General features: G+C 37.9%; 1 protein-coding gene across 22 annotated transcripts in view; it reads left to right on the top strand.

Annotated features, from left to right (window-relative positions):
• Positions 1 to 19,701, top strand: part of CADPS2 (calcium dependent secretion activator 2) — a 315,235-nt gene extending 295,534 nt beyond the window's left edge. For all 22 annotated transcript variants that reach the window (XM_035331849.1, XM_035331889.1, XM_035331938.1 and 19 more), the window contains 2 exons: positions 14,544 to 14,648; positions 18,738 to 19,701. In XM_035331849.1, the coding sequence (XP_035187740.1) occupies positions 14,544 to 14,648; positions 18,738 to 18,908 (276 nt within the window). In that variant the 3' untranslated portion in view covers positions 18,909 to 19,701. The remainder of the gene's footprint in view (positions 1 to 14,543; positions 14,649 to 18,737) is intronic.
• Positions 19,702 to 20,946: the final 1,245 nt, after the last annotated feature.

Here is a 20,946-nt window from a genome sequence, read left to right on the forward strand (position 1 = left end):
ATGTGATGTGATATTTTCTTTCTGTAAAAAAAAAAAAAAAAAAAAAAAAAAAAAAAAAAGGCTTGTAAGCTTATATTTTGTTGGGAATGTGATTCAGATGCTAGTATTGTGTCTGTGTCACAACCATTATTTTCCTTTTCCAGGAGCAGAAAGGGATGGATGATTTAAATTCAACAATGTACTTGAGGTTATTTGAGGTAGTAATTATTCTCCAAAGATTACTATTACTTTATTCTGTGCCTAAATGGAGATATGAAGTACTCATCACAGAATCATAGAATGGTTTGGGTTGCAGGGGACCTTAAAGATCATCTAAACCCAACCTCCCTGCTGTGGGCACACCTCCCAGTTGACCAGGTTGCCCAAAGCCCCATCCGACCTGGCCTTGAGCACCTCCAGGGATAGAGCATCCACAGCTTCTCCAGACAACCTGTTCCAAGGTCTCACCACCCTCTGAGTAAAACATTTCTTCTTTATATCTAATCTAAATCTACCCTCCTTTAGTTTAATGCCATTCCCCCTTGTCCTATCACTATACTTCCTAATAAAGAGTCCCTCTCCAGCTTTCCTGTAGGCTCCCTTTAGGTACTGGAAGGCCTCAATAAGGTCTCCCCAGAGCTTTCTCTTCTCCGGGCTGAACAACCCCAACTCTCTCAGCTTGTCTTCGTAGGACAGGTGGTCCAGCCCTTTGATCATCCTCATGGCCCTCCTCTAGACTCTCTCAAATAGGTCCATGTCCTTCTTATATTGGTGACCTCATAGCAGTACTCTAGGTGGTGTAACCTGAAAGCAGAGTAGAGGGGGATAATCACCTCCCTTGCCCTGCTGACCATGCTGCTTTTGATGCTGCTGGGAATATAGTCGGCTTTCTGGGCTGCAAGTGCACATTGTTGCCTCATCAACCAATACCCCCAGGTCCTTCTCCTTGGGGCTGTTCTCAATCCATTTTCTACCCAGCCTGTATTTGTGCTTGGGATCGGCCAGGCCCAGATGCAGGACCTTGCGCTTGGCCTTGTTGAACCTCATGAGGTTCACACAGGCCCAACTCTCAGGCCTGTCCAGGTCCCTCTGGATGGCAGCCCTTCCCTCCAGTGTGTCAACCACACCACACAGCTTGGTGCCATCAGCAGACTTGCTGAGAGTGCATTTAATCCCATTGTCCATGTCACAGACAAAGATGTTAAACAGCACCAGTCCCAGTATTGACCCTGAGGAACACCACTTGTCACTGGTCTCCACCTGGACATTGAGCCGTTGACCACAACTCTTTGAGTGCGACCACCCAGCCAATTCCTTGTACACCAAATGATCCATCCATCAAATCCATGTCTCTCCAATTTAGAGACAAGGATGTCATGTGGGACAGTGTCAAATGTTTTGCACAAGTCCAGGTAGATTATGTCAGTTGTTCTTCCCCTATCCAGCAATGCTGTACCCCATTGTAAAAGGCCACCAGATGTATCAGGCACAATTTGACCTTAGTGAAGCCATGTTGGCTGTCACCTCTCTGTTTCGGTGTTCCTTAGTATAGTTTCCAGGAGGGTCTTCTCCATGATCTTGCCAGGCACAGATTCATTTCTCTTTGCCATAATATCTGCTAGTACATTTTTAGCAAATGCTGCATTCAATTGCATCATTTATTTCATTTTTTCTGACATATTAGAAAAAAATATATTAAAAATGTACAAATGCTTCTCCCAGGCAAGTGAATTAATCTTAGGCTGGTGTTGCATGGCTAAGAAGAACATATATTTTACGTGTTGAGTTTTCCATAGTATCAACTCTTTGTGCTGCTCAGGTCTACCTCAAAAGCAACATTACTGCAGTATTCAGTACTCAACAATGTTTTATTAGAAAAACTTCAGTTGTGATTTTTCCCATTCTCACATTGGTTCCTGTCACATTAATTTTAATGAGTAATTTTACCCTATATTGTTATATAATTATTTGCAAGTGGGTGATTTGACAAACTGTCTACTTTTTGATCTAGGTTATATGCCAAGGCATCTTCAGCAAGTTAAGACTAGGTAGAACTGGTTAAAGGCCACATTTGAGTCAAAAGCTGTGTTTGTATTAAACTGAGAAACATGAGAAGACCGTGCCTAATTATTTAAGAGACTCAACAAAAATGGATTGTAGCTTGTTGATCTTCTTATTTCTTTGATAAGTCAGAATAATCTTCAAGAAATATGTGGGCTTCTTTCTCAGATTCTTGAAATTTGATCACAGTGCAAAATTGTCCTTTGGCGCAAACCCAGAAATACACATCTTTGCATGATGCACCTGGACATATGTGGCAGGTCTGGTAGAATCAGCTAATTAACAACACAGGCTTAAACAGGCACCTCATCTGGCAGTGTAGTTAGTTGCCTGATGGTGCTCAGCAGGATTTGGTAGTGCTTTTTATTTTTCTATCCTAATGGTCTGCTGCCCACCTAATTTTGCCTTATTGTCAGCCACTACTTACCGCAGCTTGAGGCCCTCCCAGGAGGCTAAATTATTATCAAAGGATTAGGGAGATGTAGCCTTACAGCTCTGACATTTCTGATTACTTGTCTATGCCAGAACACTAATTAGCTGTGACTAATTAAGAAAAATGTTCCTGCCATAGAAAACCATTTAAAAGAACTGAGAAATAGAAAAGCAATTGAAAAGCTGAGCAGTGCTCAGATTTTCCGATGCTCTTTAGATTTTCACCAAAGTCTTAACTCACCTTTAATTATGTCTAATATTTTATAGGGAAAATAGAAAGCTCTTGATATGAGAACCACTCTGCAGCTTTCTCTAGATTTAGAGACTTTCTTGTCATTTTAAAACAGTTTGTTGTGTCATTTTTGGTAAAAGAATTTTAGAGGAAACTGTAGGCAGCGTCACCAAATGTGGACTGAAAAAATTAATTATATTAACATGCTCAAATATCTGAAACTCTTCTGCAAGATGCAAGCAACATCTTACAAATTTGCTAATCAAAGTCTGTTCAAAGTTCACTAAATTATTTCTCATGTTTTTAAGTAGATTCAGCATTTTTTTTTTTGAGATAGGAATCTGTAAAAGAAAAACAGTTCATTTGAAAGCTGAAAAAATGTAACTCCCTTCTGATTTCATATCGTAAAAAAAGTTTTCTTTTATTTATTTTTTCTTGAATACGCTGAGAAAAGGAGTGCCTGCTCTTAGAGGGTGCTGATTATGCTGCTATCAATCCAGCAAAGCTCAGTACTGTTGAAATCAATAGGACCACAACACACTTAAAGCAAAGCATGTGCTTCAGAGTTTACTGCTTCAGGATCAGAATATTCAGCACTTTGTAAGCTGTTTTACAGTGTAGCTGAGAGTGTTTTCTCTAGAGGAAACCATAATGCAATGGCTGGTTTTGATATGTTTTTGATATGATACATTTCTCCAATTCTTCAGTTTTGATTACATTTTTAATTTCTGAATTTCAATCTTATTATGTATCAAACAGCCCCAAAAGATATAAAAATGGTTTTCTCTAGGACATTATTTATCCCATAGCCCACTCTTAATTTGGTATTCATGGAATAGATGTCTGCTACCTTTTTCACACTAATTTAATCATATTATTTAAATCTTCCCAGCAGGGGAGTAAGATTCTATGAAATAGATATCCTGATATCTTGCTAAAAGAGCTATTGCTTTTTGGGTATAAAAAGGAACTAAAGAACTATTTTTAGGGCACTAAGTCTCATATTCTGATATTCAGAGTGTCTTATGCAGTCGCAAGCGCTGATTTTCCAGAAATGTATGAGAAGTTCACTTTTTTTGGAAAAAGAACAACATATGAATTGCTATAAAAAGGCAATTTAAAATGTGGATCTTGAGTCAAAGCAGGAAGACAAATAGGAAAAAAAATAAAAAAAAAAAAATCCCAAACTCAAGATTTTACAGCCATTTTTTTTTTTTTTTTTTTTTTCATCCCAAGGGAATTGTATCATAAAGGGAGGTGAAACTGTCAGGTTTTTCACTTGTTTGTTTGGGGAGGGGCTGTAACATTGGGAACTTCCAGTACAGTTTACCCATAGACATTTCTGGTCTATACCACTCAGTCATTTATTTAATGTATTTAAATGCATCTATCCATCACTCACAGTATCCATTCACCAAAAACAATAACAAACTCTACCAAATAAAAGAGAACTCCTTCCAATATCCAGGCACAATTTAGTCCTTTAACCTTTTTATCCTGCTAGGCACAAAGTAGCAGCATCTCATTCCAGGCGCTGCATTTTTTTTTCTTATCTCTGTGGCTTGAAATGTGTCTAGCAACTTAATGGAATCAATTGAGCATGGCCAACTATAAAAATATAAAATAGCACTGAAACTTTAGATAAATCTGTCAGTAAGTGTTAACTGTGGCTGTAGCTTTCACATTCTACGCAGTCAAGAGAAATCAATAAGGATTGTACCATTTATATTGTCTTATCTAATGTTTGTTCACCATGAAGTGCCAGGCACAAGCACCATCTAGGGAATATTGATTTCTTGATGTACTGTAATTCACACACATCTAAACAGCAGGAGAACCTTGTGGTTTCTGAAACCCTACTTGTGGCTTTGATATTTTTACTTGTATTTCATTTGGGTCAAGCTTAGTTTAAAAAGCAAAATCAAATAGACATACAACCATATTGTTGACCACAGCACAAGAAAAACAGTGTCAGAAAGTATAAGAATAATGTAGTTTTATTATAAAGGGTTTGAAGTAACAGAAAGAGGTTGCTATGTTGTAAGTCAAAATAGTACCAGGTGAGGCTTCTGCAGAGTGCTCTGAAACCAGCGACAAAGTTAATGAGTCACCAGTGGAAGGAACTTCTTAACCTGCTTGATCAAGGGGAACTGAATCTTTAGCACTGATGTAAGTGTGCAAAAAGTTTTGATATAAATGATTTTCTTTAAATGATTTTCAAGTGTTTTATCTTATGTTTCCTTGATTTGCACAGCACTGGCTGTCCTTTGTACTACACTGTACTAAAAGTGTTCACAATGTGCAAAACAAATATCACAAATAATGAATATAAAAATGAGCTCAAAAAATAAAATAAAATATATATGTGTGTATATATATATATATATATCAACCCAACTGTAAAATCTGCATAGCTGAAAGAGTGCACAAGTGCAGTAGGGTCAGAGATGGAAAGGAGCACCTGTTCAATCGAAGGATGCTTTCTCCAAAGAGACGAGGGAAGGAGAGAAGACAGAGGGAGGCAGGAGGCTGGACCTCTGCTCCGCATTACCGCTGCTTGGTGTGGTGCCTGATCGATATGGCATAGGAAAGGAGTGGCTACACCACTGTGCAACTCCCTATCAGCCTCACAGCTGCATCCAGCCCTGTCATGTCCCGCTACAATACCATGCAGAGTAAACGGATGATGAGTCAAGATTGCTGAGGTGGAAAGGAATAAGCTGTGTGTAAATATTCACATAGAGGAAACCCTGATATTTTAAATACTTTAATTAAAATATGTGTTTTACCTGATTCCACATGGAGCAGGGAGTCTAAACAGGAGACTCCAGGACAAGAGCTGCTGATGTGAGGGGGGTACCTAAAAGCTGCACCACAGTTTGGCCCAGCTTTGTTCCACCTGGCTTTTGGTACCTGGTACAGAGACCTTCCTCGAGGGACTCCCCAGGGAATACAGGATGGCTGGGTATAAAAGCAGGTGTAGGTGTCTCTGTTACGTGCCTTACAGGCAGAGGGAACTTGGACCTTCAACATTACTAACTCTACACATTTAGGAAAACTGTGTAGCATTTCTGCAGCTATGAGCATTCATACGGTTTGTAAAACTAGATTCCATATAGCAAGAAGCTGGTGTTATAACGATGAAAAACTTGGTAATTTCACATTATGTTCATTTGTTTATTTTGAAGATCCAAGCTGGCTTTCATTTCAAGGTCACTCAAGTGATGTTCCCCATTCTGTGCCTTGGAGGATGTTTGCAGATACACCCAAATTGCAACACAACACAGTACAGCAAGACTGACAGTGTTTGCTCCAGAGAGTTTTAGCACCAGAATAACCTGTGGAAGTACTGTTCACAGATAGACTGCGTATCCAGAGTGGAGTAGGGGAACTGTTTGTGCTGTTAGTCTCTCACAGTCACGAGCATATTATGTTAGTACCTAGTGTTTAAGATCAGAACAGTGACATTACATATGTCCAGGTAGGGAAGGAAGAGTTCTGCATGTCTAATTTTGCAAACTTCCACTTTCTCTGTGCATCTACCATATGTGAAGAATCCAGTAAAAATAAATAAATAAATAAATAAAAATAATTTTAAAGTAGAATAAATATTGTAAATTACTGTATTGTTGTTTAGCAATCTAGTATGCAATGTAGGCAGAGATGAGGACTGTGTATTTTCTACTAAATATGTATGTTTATTTGTGAATTGGCAGCAGTTCCATAGCAACTAGTCAGTTTCTAATTATAAGCCTGTTTTAAAATGTGAAAAAAAATGACTTTGTTCTTGAAAGATGAGCTTTCATACCTAAGAAGTTCTTTGCTGTTTCAGAAAAAAAATACCCCGTTTTTCCTGTAAGTTTCAAAGATGCTTAATATGTTTTTAAATGTGACCTATTCTCTCTTTTCTTATCATTACTGCTTTCTGAAAAACAGCCTGCCTAATATGTTTCTGTCTGCCACCAAAATATCTGATACAGCAGCTGTTCACTTGTTTATTGTGGTGAGTCCCACTGAACAGGGTCTGTCTGTCAGGGTTTGAGTTCTTCTTTCTGCTGAGCTCTTTCCCCTTTTCTCCTGATTGCTTGGGGTATGACAGTGAGACTCCTTCATTCAAATATGCAGAGAAGAGACTGACTTGAGCCTAAAGTGTTTGGTTCATCAATTAGTCATCCTTAAGAAAAACAAAATGTTTTTGAGGTCCCTGAGAGGTTCATTTGGGTAATGACACAAAAAAGGCAGAAGAAAACCAAAGGAAGAGTCCCACTGGAAGAAAACCTTTCTTCCTTGGCCAAGCATGTGTACAAAAGGCAAATTAATGTCTGCTACAATCACACAGGGGAAGGGAAGGGAAGGGAAGGGAAGGGAAGGGAAGGGAAGGGAAGGGAAGGGAAGGGAAGGGTTTGTACATAGACAGAGCTCATAATTTGAAATACCAAACTAAACAAATCCTGGTCCTGATCCCTTTGTCACAGGAAGTAGAAGCATTGAAGCAGACCACAGTATGCATTTTTGTTTGTTTGTTTTCACTTCTTTCTTATTGCATGTAGCTGAAATTTAGGCTGTGAACATTTTTGCACATACCCAAGCCAAAATTCAAAACTTGGCTTAGCATTTCAGGCCTATAGGAGGAAGCAAAACATGGAAGCTGGGTGAAAAATTGAGACATTTCCAGGAAAATGGCTTGATAAGTGGTGCGGAGCATTAGAGGAATAAAAATGTGGTGAGGTGGAAGAGCTTTATGTCAGAGTCTTGGTGCAAAGTAGGAGCCCATGAAGGAACAGTGAGTTTGAGAGTATTTCAGCAGAAATGAGTGACACAGCAATAGGGGAACTTTTAGACAGGTCTTTGAATGAAAACATGGGAAGAAATTGAAGTGAAATGGGGACTGTAGGTAAATAGAGTTTATTTGTATTACACTTAATATTGATTTAACTGTTTACCTTTTCCAGATCAAGGGCTTGAAACATCTGATTTTTGGTATAGTGGAAAAGCTTAATTTGTTTGTAGTGTTTGCTAACCCCATGATTCCAACAAGGCTAACTCCAGGAATTTTCTGCTTGTGCTTACCCTCATTTTTATTCCTTTAATTTTTTTAAATGAAAACTCCTAGGGGAATAAAATGCAAAAATAGTAGAAGTAGTGACATGGTGGCTCTCAAACATATTTTTTTTTTTTCTCCTTGAACTTTGCAAGTATTTAAGAAAATGCAAAGGTAAGCCCTGAAACCTTCCAGGTCTAATGTCTGCAAATTAAAGGGTAGACATATATATATATATATATACTGTTACCGGATAAAAGAGTATGATAAAGCACCATTTCAGTTTTCATATTGTATTGATTATATTTTTATATTCTGTAAATAATAAATAAACTATTTTAGTGTGTCCTGATACAGTAAATGTACAGGAAGCGTAGGTGAGTAAGTTGAGTTTGAGTAGTGTCCATAAGTTGGAGATACAATTCTGTCTGCATGTTGTAATGTCAGCTGTTCCTTCCCATATTCATCGTGCTATGACATTTAGGCCACATCAGTTTTCTGTTATAGCAGCCTTTGAAACAGAAGGTTGATTTTTTTTTTTTCATTTTTCAGAGAAATAGTGTAAACTTCTTTGATGTTCTAAACAGAAAGATTACTATCTCCCGCTCACTCTGCCGCCTCCCCCCCACCTCCCCCCCTCACTCCCCCCCAGAAGAGCCAGATGCATTAGAGTCGCTGTAAGAAGATCCAGGCTACAAGTGTAGTTGAAAATTTTACAAGTGTAGTTGAAAATTGTACTGTATCTAGAGGTGTTGTAGTTTCTATTTCTACAGTCAGAGGTCAGCTAAAAGACCATTTCTGCCAACTCAATCTTACTTTCACTAGTATAGAATCATATCTCAGTAATATGAAATTCTCTGTTGATTCAGAGTAATGATGTTGAGGCATTGGAAAGAGAAAACACTTTTTCATGGGTTTCCTACATAGGCAGAATTCTGAACTTTGGGTAGAATATTCTTTCAAGGATGGCACCATAAACTCAGATGCTCAGCATCAAACCTAGACACTATGAGCATATGTATGATGAGAAGCCACATTCTTACAGGGCTGGATCATCTGTTGCAGAGGGGCAGTGGCTGTTCCTATGAAGTTGTGTGGAGCTGGTAGCAGGGTGGAAAAGCTCTAGCTTGAGAACTTTCTCTTCTCCGAGGGTTCCCCAGCTTCTTTTCCTTCATTTTCCTGGTCACTGAAACAGTTATCTACATTGGAAATGCAGCTGGAAGTGCCTCACAGGCTGGGCCACATTTACAACCAGTACACTCTAGCAAAGATAAATCACTTGGGAGATAATTTGCTCCTCTCAGGGCAGTAAAGATACAGCAGGGAGCATTGAGAGGGCACTGCAGTAACAAGTCAACAAGTTATGGTCTCCCTCCAGCAGAAAAAATGTGGTTATTTTAATCAGTTCAGAAATCACCAGTGTCAGGAATCAGAATTGGTGGGGCAAGAGGAGGGTACAAACAAAATTTTTAGATGCACATAAATGTCTATGTCTACCTGTAGTTCCTCAGCCTTCAGTGGTTTCTCAGGAATTCTTAGTCATATGGCTACCTAAACCTGAGGGAAAAGCACAAGCATCTGATACAAAATACTTCATTGTTGTTCTTAGCTTACAACTAAATATTTTTAATTTCTGGAAAATATATATATATATATTGAATGTTAAATACTGTTGACTTGATTTCTTATTTCGATACTCCTGTGTATATTTAAAAGATGCAGTCATTTTGCAGACCACCTTCTGATGTGTCATGGTGGCCTTTTGACGTGTCATGCTTGAGAATTACTTCCCCAATTTTTTGTTTGTTAGTTTAAGAGTTACCAAGCCTTTCCAACATGCAGGAGAGCTTGTGAGCTCTTCGCTGCTCAGGTGAAAATTCTTATTTAGGTGGGTGATGTCTATACCTAATCTTAAAAATACCACTGTAACTTCTAAACCTCAGAGTGTTTTCAAAGGCACTATAAATAACACTGGTTTCCCTCATTAGCATCAGCATTTAACAAAGGACATCAGTGTGATTGTTCATATTTTACAAAGAGGGAAATAACTTTTGCAATTGAAGTTGGGAATTTGCTTCTAACTTTTGCTACTTGTGTTTTCAGGGAGTAATTTATTCTTAAATCATTTAACAAATGTTAAATGTTTTTAAAGTTGCTCAACATGCTATTAATGCTATCAAAAACTTGAAAAAATGCTATAGCACTGGCTATAGCAGCTTTAGCACGTAGTATATAGCATGCTTAAGATATTTCTTACGCACTGTGGCTTATACTGCCTTTGATGTGCAATCTCTTCAGTGAGAAGAATACTTTGTTATTGTTCCTAGTAGGAAAAGTAGAGCTGGAGGAAGTAAAAACATCCCACAGTCGTCTGAGCAACTCAGTTCCTAATCAAGAGTGAGATAAAGGCTTCAGGAAGAAGATGAAATGTGGTTCCTAGAAAAGCTGTTCCCCCTGCCATATCCAGCAGAAAAAGCATTTCGACAGTGCCCATTTGTCAAGAGCAGGCAAGATACAGAAACTCTATGGGGTCCTGTGTATCAGATGCTAGGAATACCAGGCCTGGGAGGACTGAGGCATTGTGTGTTAGCATGTATTGAGCCTCCTTCCAGGTGGCAAACAGCTGCACCTTTTTATAAAACTTAAAAAAAAATAAATGTGAAGTGCTTGCTTTCGGCCAAGAAGTGTTATATTTAATTGAACTGTTCTGCAAATGTGATAGCTCAGGAACCCAGAAAGACGGTGCATATTTAATATATTTGTTTTGTGTTTCCACCAGTCAACAGAATAAAGACATTCCTTAACTACTTCTCTTTAACTCGTCTGAAGAAAGCACGGTATGTTGCTAAATCGCCTTTCACTGGCCCTGCCGAGAAACAACTTTAATCCTTGTTAGAAAATTGCAGAGTCTGGGTCCGACAAAGAGCTCCTGCCCGGCGCATTGTGAGCGCGGGGAGTGGGGCGAGGGGAGCCCTTTACAGCTGCATGCCTCCAGCCCGCCTCAGCTGGACTATTTAGGCAAGGAGGTTTGTCAATCCCTCCCTACAATGGGGAGAGGTTTTCAGTGCCTGTAGCTGCGCCGAGCCCCGTTGGGGATCAATGCTGGCCATTCAAGCTGCACCCTCTTTCATTGCTTTGGTTTGTTAATTTAAGACTAAAGGTCCGCTGAGGGGGTTTAGGGTGTTTAAGAAAGCTGATGAACTGTTTAAGAAATCTGATGAACTGAGAACGTTTATAGCCCTGGTGTGGCAACTACTGGCACTGAGGGAGCTGTGTCCTTGTTGACCCTCTTGTTATTAAAAATGCACAAGTGCTGCGCTTCTCAATATTTCAACACTCTTTCATTGTCAATACCACCTTCTGAGCCCTTCAGCTTGTTGCTTGCTCTAAAGATCTTCTTAGATTGGGTTTGAAAACTTCACCTTAAACACTAGATTAGACTGATGTTCTGTTTTCCGTGCTCCTGTTGATTTGTTGAACCTTCCCAGGGCTGGAAAGCAAGTAGCAGCTTGATGGGGAGACGGGCTGCTAATATGATTTACCAGTCTACAGTCATGCACAATAAGTGTGAATAAATACAGGGGTCTCACAGAGTCAACCCTAGCCTTTCCTTTTCTCTTATTTTTTACTTTAAAAGAGGTATCTCAGGAAAATGAAGTGAGTAATGCATGCCCTTACAGGAGCTGGATGAGCTATGAATAAGAAAAGGGGGGGAACAGGGAGGCAAACATATTTTTGTTGAAGTGGTTGGCTGCTGTTATGTGATGAGGTGCAGAAAAATATATAATAAACACTTACTGCTTTATTCTTGCACAGATGACACCAAAGAATATAGCCCTAATGCTGTATCATTGGCATCTACAAGAGTTGACCTGTCCTTCCAGTGCTATTACTAGTAGTGGAAGAGTGATTTTTTTTCTTAAAATCTATTAGAAGAATTTTTTTTTCAAATTGTTATTACTTAAAAACTGTGTGACAAGGGCCATTATCAAATCACCGAAGCTTGTGAGTTTTCAGTAGGTTTCCATAAGTCACAGTGGATGCATCACAGCATCTCTAACATGCTCGCAATTGCCAAAATGTGTGGCCTTGGATTCCACCTCTAAGAGGCATTTCCAGCACTGTGCATTTTAGCAGATGCCAGAAGTAACAGGGAAATATTTACTTCTCATGGCATGAAGTACAGCAGATGTATGCTTATACAGATTCAGTCTATTCTAAATGCAAAAGACTCAGAGGTGTATGGCCAATAGTGAGCAGGAATTCTAGTACCTCTAGGAGGACACTAAAAATGTACTAGATGGGATTTTTATTAAAGATACTATGACGAGTCTTCAAAATAAGAATACATCTTTTTCTAATAACAGTTGCATTTTTTTCTGAACAATGCATGTTGTCAGAGGAGCAAGTACCATAGTACCATAGGATCATTTCACAGTCATTGAATTAAAAAAAAAAAAAAAAAAAAAAAAAATTACTCAAAGTTTAACATTAAAACTGGTCAGGAAAACATGTTATGCTGTTTTAATTCACAAATTTAAGAATCAAAATTAATTCCTTCCAATTTCTTAGCTTTCTTTTCAGTGCAGGTAAACATCACAGATATATAGAGTCTAAGTTTGAACTGCGTCCATCTTAATTAAATTGTCTGGCTGGGTTTTAAAACACACGTTTTGCCAGAAGATGGGGCCTTGGTCTATTCTCAGTGATCCTACAGCATTCAGTGCTGGTGCAGGGGGCAACTGATGACAGAATTTTCAATACTGCCCGGAGTTTCTTCATGTGAGCAAGTTTGAGCCCCTTTTACTTTCTGCCAGTCATTTGATGCAAAACAAATACATTGTAGATGTTGCTGGATTTTTATTTTATTTTTAACGAGAGAATATCAGTGTTGAAAAAAATGCACTACTAATATCATGCTCTCTACCTTGATTATGCTAAAGATTAACAACTGTAGAGTCTAAGTTGTAATATAATAGATGGGCTCATCTTACCACAAATAACAAAAGATATTCTGATAGAATGCTTGGTATATGAATTTTCCTGCTTATTAGATCAATAGAGTTCACGGAGTGAATCAGCTCAAGTGTATTTTATCTTCTAGGCATCTGTATACATACAACACCTGTCATTTAAGAGCTGCCACTTAGTAACAACTCTGACACATTAAAAATATTTTGCAGCTACATATGAAGGAAAACAAAAGCAGCATGCATGTAATCCACAAAATAATATAAATAGCATGAGAATGCCAGTCATCGGTTAAAAAACAATATTTTATAGATACCTAATCAGTCCCACATTTTATTGAATAAATCAAATTACTTTTATGAAATGTGTAGCCATCTGCATTTTGTATGTTGTTTGTTCACTGCTATAAAATAGTAAAGAAGAATATAATAGGAGAAACTCTAATAAAATGTAAAATTACTTTCCAGTGGTTTACAATTAAAATATATTTTGACACATTAAACATAAATGGAAGTCAATATTACATGAAAATATTCTTTCTTATTTCAACCTTTTCTTGAAACTGATACTTACAGTGAAATGAGACATAGATTCCTGTAAAGAAAAAGTATTCATACATATTTTATTGTGGGTATTTAAAGCTTTTTCCAGAGAGCTTACATGTTGATTAAAGAATTCTATTTTTGTCCTTTGTTCCATCCAGCAACTAGTAATTTGTCCTCATCATTTCATATGTATCTTTTTTATTATTATTAATGTAGAAATGAGACGTAAGATCCTTCTTCTGAATTACTTTGCGAAGTATACCATGTATAAAGTGCTGCTTTTTAAAATATGCACTTTTCCTCTTTTTGCATACCAATGTATTTTGTAAAAACATGGGAAATTACATTAGGAAAGAATGTAAGCCTCTTCCCTGTGGGGAAAGGAACCAGAAACAGAGCTACGACACAAAGTCTTTTAATCTCACTGTTAAAATGACAAAAATCCCTTCCTTTTTACAGTTTGACATCTTGTTGGTATTTTACAGGAGGAGGAGGCAAGCGGCTGCAACTATATTTAGTAAAATCTCTTATAATCCAGTTAATGGGAAAGAACTATTATAGTAGCTGTTTGGATCTGAGCTTTTTTTTTTTTTTACGGTAGTGTAGACACCAACAGCAGAGAGCTTATTCTTGCTACATCCATTTATGAAGCTTTGAGTAAAAACATATCCATGCCTAAGATATGAAAAGGAAATAAGGTAGGCTGCAATTATAACCAATAATTAACATAAAACAGAACCTAAATATGATTATTTTGAGAGGTGGAGGGATGTTTTGACCACATTTATATAAAATTCCCATGTATTTCTGAAAATCTTCCTTAGTAAAGAAATTATTTGAAAGAAAAAAAGTAAGACAGGAAGACAGGTTTGTTATTCTATGTTTGAAATTGCTTTCTAGTTTAGATTGCAAAATCCAGGTACTGAAAAATCTCTCAAGATATAATCCTACTTGTTTTTTCCCTTGCTGTTTAACTCATGTAACTGTGTACTTAATATCCATTCTTACTGACAGATAGCTAAGTGCATAACACAATTTTGTTTGAAAATGTTATAACTGAAAAATAAAATAGCAGTTGTTAATTCATGCAAAGAACAGTCTGGGTCAAGTTATTTGATTTCCTACTGACCCATGCAATTGTCTTAACAGGAAATTATATCATTGTTGACTTCAAGTGCTGATCTGTGATCGTTTCAAAGTGTTTCATTACCTCTCATTACCAAATCTGTTAAATGGATACTGCAGGGTTGTTTGGTGTTATTTTTTTTATCCTTCTTTTCAGCAATGGTATAGCAACTCCATGAAAGTCATATGCATGTGGTTGGCTGATAGATTAGACCTTCAGCTTCACATCTACCAACTGAAGACTCTGATCAAGATAGTGAAGGTAAAAAAATATGTATTTGACTTAGACTGCATAGTGAAGAGAGCAAAGTGATGAAGTATTAACATGGATATATAGATCACCCTAAAAGCTAAAAAATGTGAAATAAGGTCATGGATTTTTGTAGTTTTTATTATTATTATTACTATTTTCACAGTTGTTGCAAATTTGAGAAGAATAACAATTTATTAAAACCTCTAAAGTTAATTATATGTGCAATGATAATTTTCAACCATTCTGCCCTCACTGAAAATTTTAATTGTTCCAATGAATGTCAATAGATTACTGCTAGCTCTACAGTAATCCTGTACAGTATTCCTAAAAATTATTGTTTGTCATATTACTGCTTTGTTTTGTTTTGTTTTACCTTAATAATCACAAAAGCAGTCTTGCTTCATTTTTCCCACTCTCTGAAAGATCTAACTATTATTTTCATTATGCACATACAATTACTAGGTTCAGTTGGGAAACAACGTTCAAGATATTAGATGACATTTTCTAATGATTCGGACTCTGGCTTTTGGCATCAGTATCAATAGGAATCCCAGTCCTTCCAGTCTGGTCCTGTCATTTAGACCGCCAATGTGAAATGAATTGCAAAATACCTTACAATAAGCAATTACAGGCTACCTCACCTTTTTAAAAAAAAAAAAAAATCCTTCCTAACTCCCTTGTAGATATTACTTATTATTGCTAGGAAAGAGAGAAGAAGCCATTTCAGATTTTTTTTTCATTTTAATTCTTTCTTCTTTAACTCAGAACATTCTTGTTAGCTGTATAAATGTGCAATAAGAAGCACCTGTTGTCAATGACAACCTTCATTTCTCCAAAATGCTTTCTAGTGAAGTTTATGCAAGACTGTAAAGTTGGAAGAATTTTTATTAGTAGACACTACCATTGCAACTTGTACTTTCTGAATTCACTAGTTTTAAATAAATAAATAAAAGAACAGGAAGAAGAAGAAAGAAGAGAAAGAAGAGGAAGAGGAAGAAAAGAGAGAGAGAGAGGAGAGATCAAAGTCATAAGGTCACCATGCCTCTCTGAACCACCCAAGCTGTTTTGTTGGTTTTGACCTTGACTGATTTCCCTGGGAGCAGGATTTGGCTCTTCATTTTATTATATGCCAAAACGACAAAAGCAGTATGCTGGTTTTTTGGTTGAAATTAATGGCTCATGAAAGGTTTAATACTCTTCTTAGGTGAAGGTAGTTAGCCTCTTCTACAGGGAAAAAAATAAAGAGAAATAAAGAAAAAAATGTTGCAGGATCTAAAAACTGTGCCCAGTGAGATGTAAGAACGGCAGACTCAAGTATACCAGTTAAATGTCACCTGGGAGATTAAAGGAAAAGAGTCTTTTCAAACCAACTGCGAATTGTAAAGTTCAGGTGAATGAGCAGCACGAACAACTGACCTTGATTCTGCAGCCTGGCACACAGATTAGCTTTGTTCAAAAGAAGCATGCTCCCTGTGGCAATGGGAACACACTGGGTACAGTGGTAGCCTTTCTGTGCCTGTACACAAGCTCTCTTTGCACATGTATTCCAAGTGTGTTATTCTATAGCAGCTTCTGTAGATACAGGAGATGGAACAAAGCGATGTTAGTCATAGGATGTTCTGGTCAATGTACTGGAGAGTAGAAAGTCTTGACCACTTCTGTTTTGGTGGGTGAGGAAGGCAGGACTGGGAAAACTAGCTCAGCATAGAGGCCACTGGGAAATGAGAAAGAATGGTTCAAGTAGAGTATTATAAGAAGCTTTCACTCAGCAGAGGCACTGTTCCTCCAAACCATGGAGTCAATTGAGGCAATTTTCTGTTTGCCTTTGGCAAAACTGTGAGTCTGTGTTGCCTCCTCTAGAAAATATATATATATATAAAAAAAAAAAAAGTAGGAGATCTTTTTTAACGGTCAAAAAATGAGTAAGGAATAGATGATTGTTCCGTGTTTGGACCAGGTAGAGGTGGTGGCATTATCAAGAATGACCAGAAGAAAATTGTTCATTCCCATTAGAGATGGAAGATGGAAGGACAATGGCATAAAGGTATTGTTAGATGTCTGAGACACATGCAGAGGAACATGACTAAAGGGTCAAGGACCAAGAGGAAAGTTAGAGAGAAATGAAAAATTAAGCTTGGAAGTGAACATTATTATCCTGCAAAAGTATGTCAAGAGAAGAGCACTGACTGAACCCAAGAGTGCTGGACTGAGAATGGGAGGAATACAATGTAAAACTGAAAGAAATTGCTTTAGGACCTGTTAACAGCATAAAAGGAAATTGAAAGCACAGTGTTATAAAAAGGGAATGCAATGGTGACACTTGAAAAAGACCAGGCAGTTTACTCAGAGGAGTGTGTGAGCTAAACACAAGCTGCATCCATTGACTCTGAAGCTGACCTAGGAAAGTCAAATAAATCTCAGTTGCAGTGATTCAGACAAGGTTTAAATAATCATAATAGACAGTGGCAGAAAAAAATTCTCCCCGCTGAATGTTACCCATTTTGAGAGGTGTCTTTTGCAGTTCTTTGAAGCACCGAGTAAAACAAGATCAGTTCTTTTCTCTTTTCTTCTCCTAGGGGTTGTGCACAGTCTACTCCTGTAGAGGAATGGGCCTGATAGCCCTTAATTGTTTTCCATTTTCTCTTTTCCTCTAGTCTCTTCAATATACATTGAATACTCGTAGTGTGCAAAAAAACAAGGAACTAGTTAGATCAACTTGTCCTTAAACTTTTTTAGGCTAACTTGGGAAAGGTTATTTCAAATATATTAGCACTTAAAAATAAGCAAAGTAGAGTAGAAGATTTTCCATATGCTTACTTAAAAGTCTAATCAATAAATAAAACAATTTTATTTATAATTCTTACTGAAAAGTCAAAGAAAAAGGTCATGTCTTCTGGTTCATAGGAAGGCTGCTTACCGCGGAAAAAAACTTTGTCAAAAAAAAAAAAAAAAAGTAGATATGTCTCAAAATGTAGATGACTTAGAATGTGAAATTATCTTGCCTGAAGTAGTCACCTGAGAAACTTTTACATCACAGAATAAATCTAATTAATCTGAAATTTATTTTTTTCACATTTGGTCAATCAATGTAGATATAAAGGTAAATAAAATTATAGTTTGGGGAAAGAGTCAAACATTTATATTTTTCAGTGAAATGAGAGAGCTACACATTGCAATAAGCAGTTGGAAAAAAATATTTGTTGACCTCTTATTGAATAAATGAGACAAACGGAAGTTACTGATAGATTTGCATGCAGCTATAGAAGTGTAGTACAACATACAATCTCTTAAAGAAATTGCCATCAAAGTGTGGTTTGTGGACTCTGTTCTTGGTATTCTTAGCATGAAGCAAGGTGATCTTGTTTACATTGTTGTGTTTTGTGTTGTATTTTTTTTCAAAATTACATCTGCAAAATACTATGATCTGACCCCATCAAATAACATCATTTCCACCAGTGTTGTCATTAGCAAAGGCAGCACCATTACTAGACCAATGTGTAGGAAAAGTCCAAGGGGGACTGGCATATGCAGGGAAAAGTTGACTCCCAAGAAAGATCTTTTTTCTCAAAAAAAAAAAAAAAAAAAAAAGGGGAGAGAGAAGGAGAGAGAGAGAAAAGATGATGAACAATTGCCAGAAAGGGGAAAAAATAAAAGAAAAAAAGATTGTCTACATATTCATGATCTCGGGCTTGAGCACTCAAGCAAAACTGTATAGCACCATATCTATCTAAGCTTACCAAATAGCTTTGGTAGAAAGCTATTTTCCTTTCCTATGAAAATTGTCAATGATTAATCATAACTGGAATTGTTTTGTGTGGATACAGAACCACTGTTGCTGACTGCTACATTTTCAAGTTAGATAAGTCACTTTGAGACTGTCCTTTTCACAGAGTTCAATTTTTAAAATGAAGCTTATAGAAACCTCACGCAGCCCAGAAGCTAATAACCACAAAATCTTTAGCAAGTTTTAGATGATAAATCCATAACTGTAGGAGGAATGAAGCTGCTCTGCTGGCATGCTTGAAATGGCTGGTGTATAGTGGGAGATGGCTCGAGGCTTTCCCGAGTCCAACCCAACATTTCTTGTTTCTGCTACAGAAAACCTACCGAGACTTCAGACTGCAAGGCGTGATGGAAGGAACGCTGAACAGTAAAACCTACGATACTGTCCACAGCCGTCTGACCGTGGAGGAAGCCACGGTCTCAGTCACAGATGCAGGAGGACTTCAGGGCATTACAATGAAAGACAGTGATGAAGAGGAAGGATAATACTAATTCACCAGGCGTTTGGAGCACTGGGGTGATGGTTTAAGGGGGTGGGGGGTGAGGGGGGGAGGTAACTTGTCCTTGTAGTTGTTTTTATAGTTTTGCCTTATGATGTAGGTGCAGAAATGTAATTTGCTCCATTTTTTAAAAAAATGAAAGTAAGATTATCAGAGGAAAAGTGCCAAGAACTTTTTGAGAACCATGGTTGTAGCATATTGTAATGTATAGCTTTGCTTAGGGCTGGGAGAGCACTGGCATGGAGTTTGAGTTCCAGCTGTGATTACGTTTCTTCCCCTTCTGTTTGTTACCATTCGTTCTTGTATCTCCATCGAATATTGATGTCCTGTGCTTAAAGCAAAATGTATGCCTCATTTAAAACACAACTATACAGGAAATCATTCTCAGAATAAGTCAGTGCCCTAGGTAAAAAAAAAAAAAAAAAAAAAATGTGTTTTCAGATTTAGACTTGGTTTACTTTTTTGTGCTTAATTTTACATTATTAAGTGCCGTGCATTAAAAATTTTAATCTTGGTTCTTTGTATTTTGAAGTTGGTATTTAAGTGGTAGGACTTCAAGGTCAGTCAAACACATGCAAACTACTTATGAGTGTTGTTGTGTCTATTCATTTTGCAAGTTTAAAGATATCTCATCATGTTGGATGTCAGTAAGCTTGCCATCAATGTTTCTATTTCTGTGAAAAATTTCAGGCAATAAGAACATTTTGTCGTGACCACTTCTGTATCTATCCAAGTTTGTATAGAATTCTACAATTAAAAGATGTTTTCAATATTTCAAACTGTTTGAACTGTTGTATAGATTTCTCATGAGAACAAGGTGTTTTTGAAAGAATGCATTCAGTTTATATGGTGATTGCAGTGAGTATATTGGTTTATAGAGCAGATTTATACAAATAAAATATAAAAAGCCTATGAACATGCAAGGACATAATGCCTTGTAAAACCAAACCAAACAAAAACAAACCATACTGACAGACAATCAGGCAGTGCCCACTGCCCATTTTCCTATGCTTTCAATGTGAATTAGTAAGAATCCAAATTTTCCTAACTCAAAACTCAGAACTTACAAAAAAATGAGGTGTGTTTTTTTTGTTTGTTTGTTTTTGTTTTTGAGAGAGAGAGAGAACATGGCTAATTCCTGGTTGTGTGTAGAAAAAATCTGAGGGAATGCAGAACAGAAGCATTATACCCAAAGAAGAAAGAAAGGGTGCTGAGCTCCTTATCAAGCCCTGGTGTTATATTTGAAGTGAAGGACTTCACTGCTGGACTTCCTCGGGATCTGAGAGGTGCGCATGAAGTTTCCCTGCAAGAACAGGCTGTAGGACTTCAGGGTGTTCTCCAGTGGAAGCATTAGGAGATGTTTAAGTCTCACAAGAAGTAAAAGTGGTATCAAAATTGGGTGCTGCTGTGTTTAGCAAGTCACTAAAAGCATCTGGGTCTGGAGTGGGAACTAGAAACACTGGTACAGAAGTGGCTGTTGTCAGCACAGCCCAGGAGGTGAGGGTTCCAGCTCTCCTCCAGCTGCGGGCTGACCTTGCAATAACCCAGCTGCCCAGCCCTGACCACACTGTGGGAAGCGCAGTGGGTTTGTCCTCTGTCCCAGGCTGTAGCTCAGCTACAGCTCTGTCTCTGCTTGCCCATGGACCCTGGTCATCCAGATCCAGCCTCTGTGGATTGCTTTCAGAACCGCCTGACCATCACGAACCTTCTGGTGGTCTGGAATCGGGGTTGCCACCAGCTTTCCCCTGCTGCCTGCCTGAAGGTGGTTGGGTTTCTGCTCAGATGGCCTGGGCAGTCCTCCAGCTCCCTGTCCCTCAGCTGCCCCTCTCTGTACCCTGACACCATCTTTAGGAAAAAAAGAAATTATGAATTTTGTGTTTTGCAGAGGGTGGCTAAAATTCCATGGTGCATGCATGACCCAGACTTAGAGCACTTTGCTATACAACTTCATCTGCATGCAGTACTTACATGATGTGCCTGTCAGTTAGATAGAGGTGAATGAAGAAGTGGGGGGGGGGGGGGGG

The sequence above is a fragment of the Oxyura jamaicensis genome, chromosome 1 (genome assembly GCF_011077185.1).
Source record: "Oxyura jamaicensis isolate SHBP4307 breed ruddy duck chromosome 1, BPBGC_Ojam_1.0, whole genome shotgun sequence".
In the NCBI taxonomy this organism is placed as follows: Eukaryota; Metazoa; Chordata; class Aves; order Anseriformes; family Anatidae; genus Oxyura; species Oxyura jamaicensis.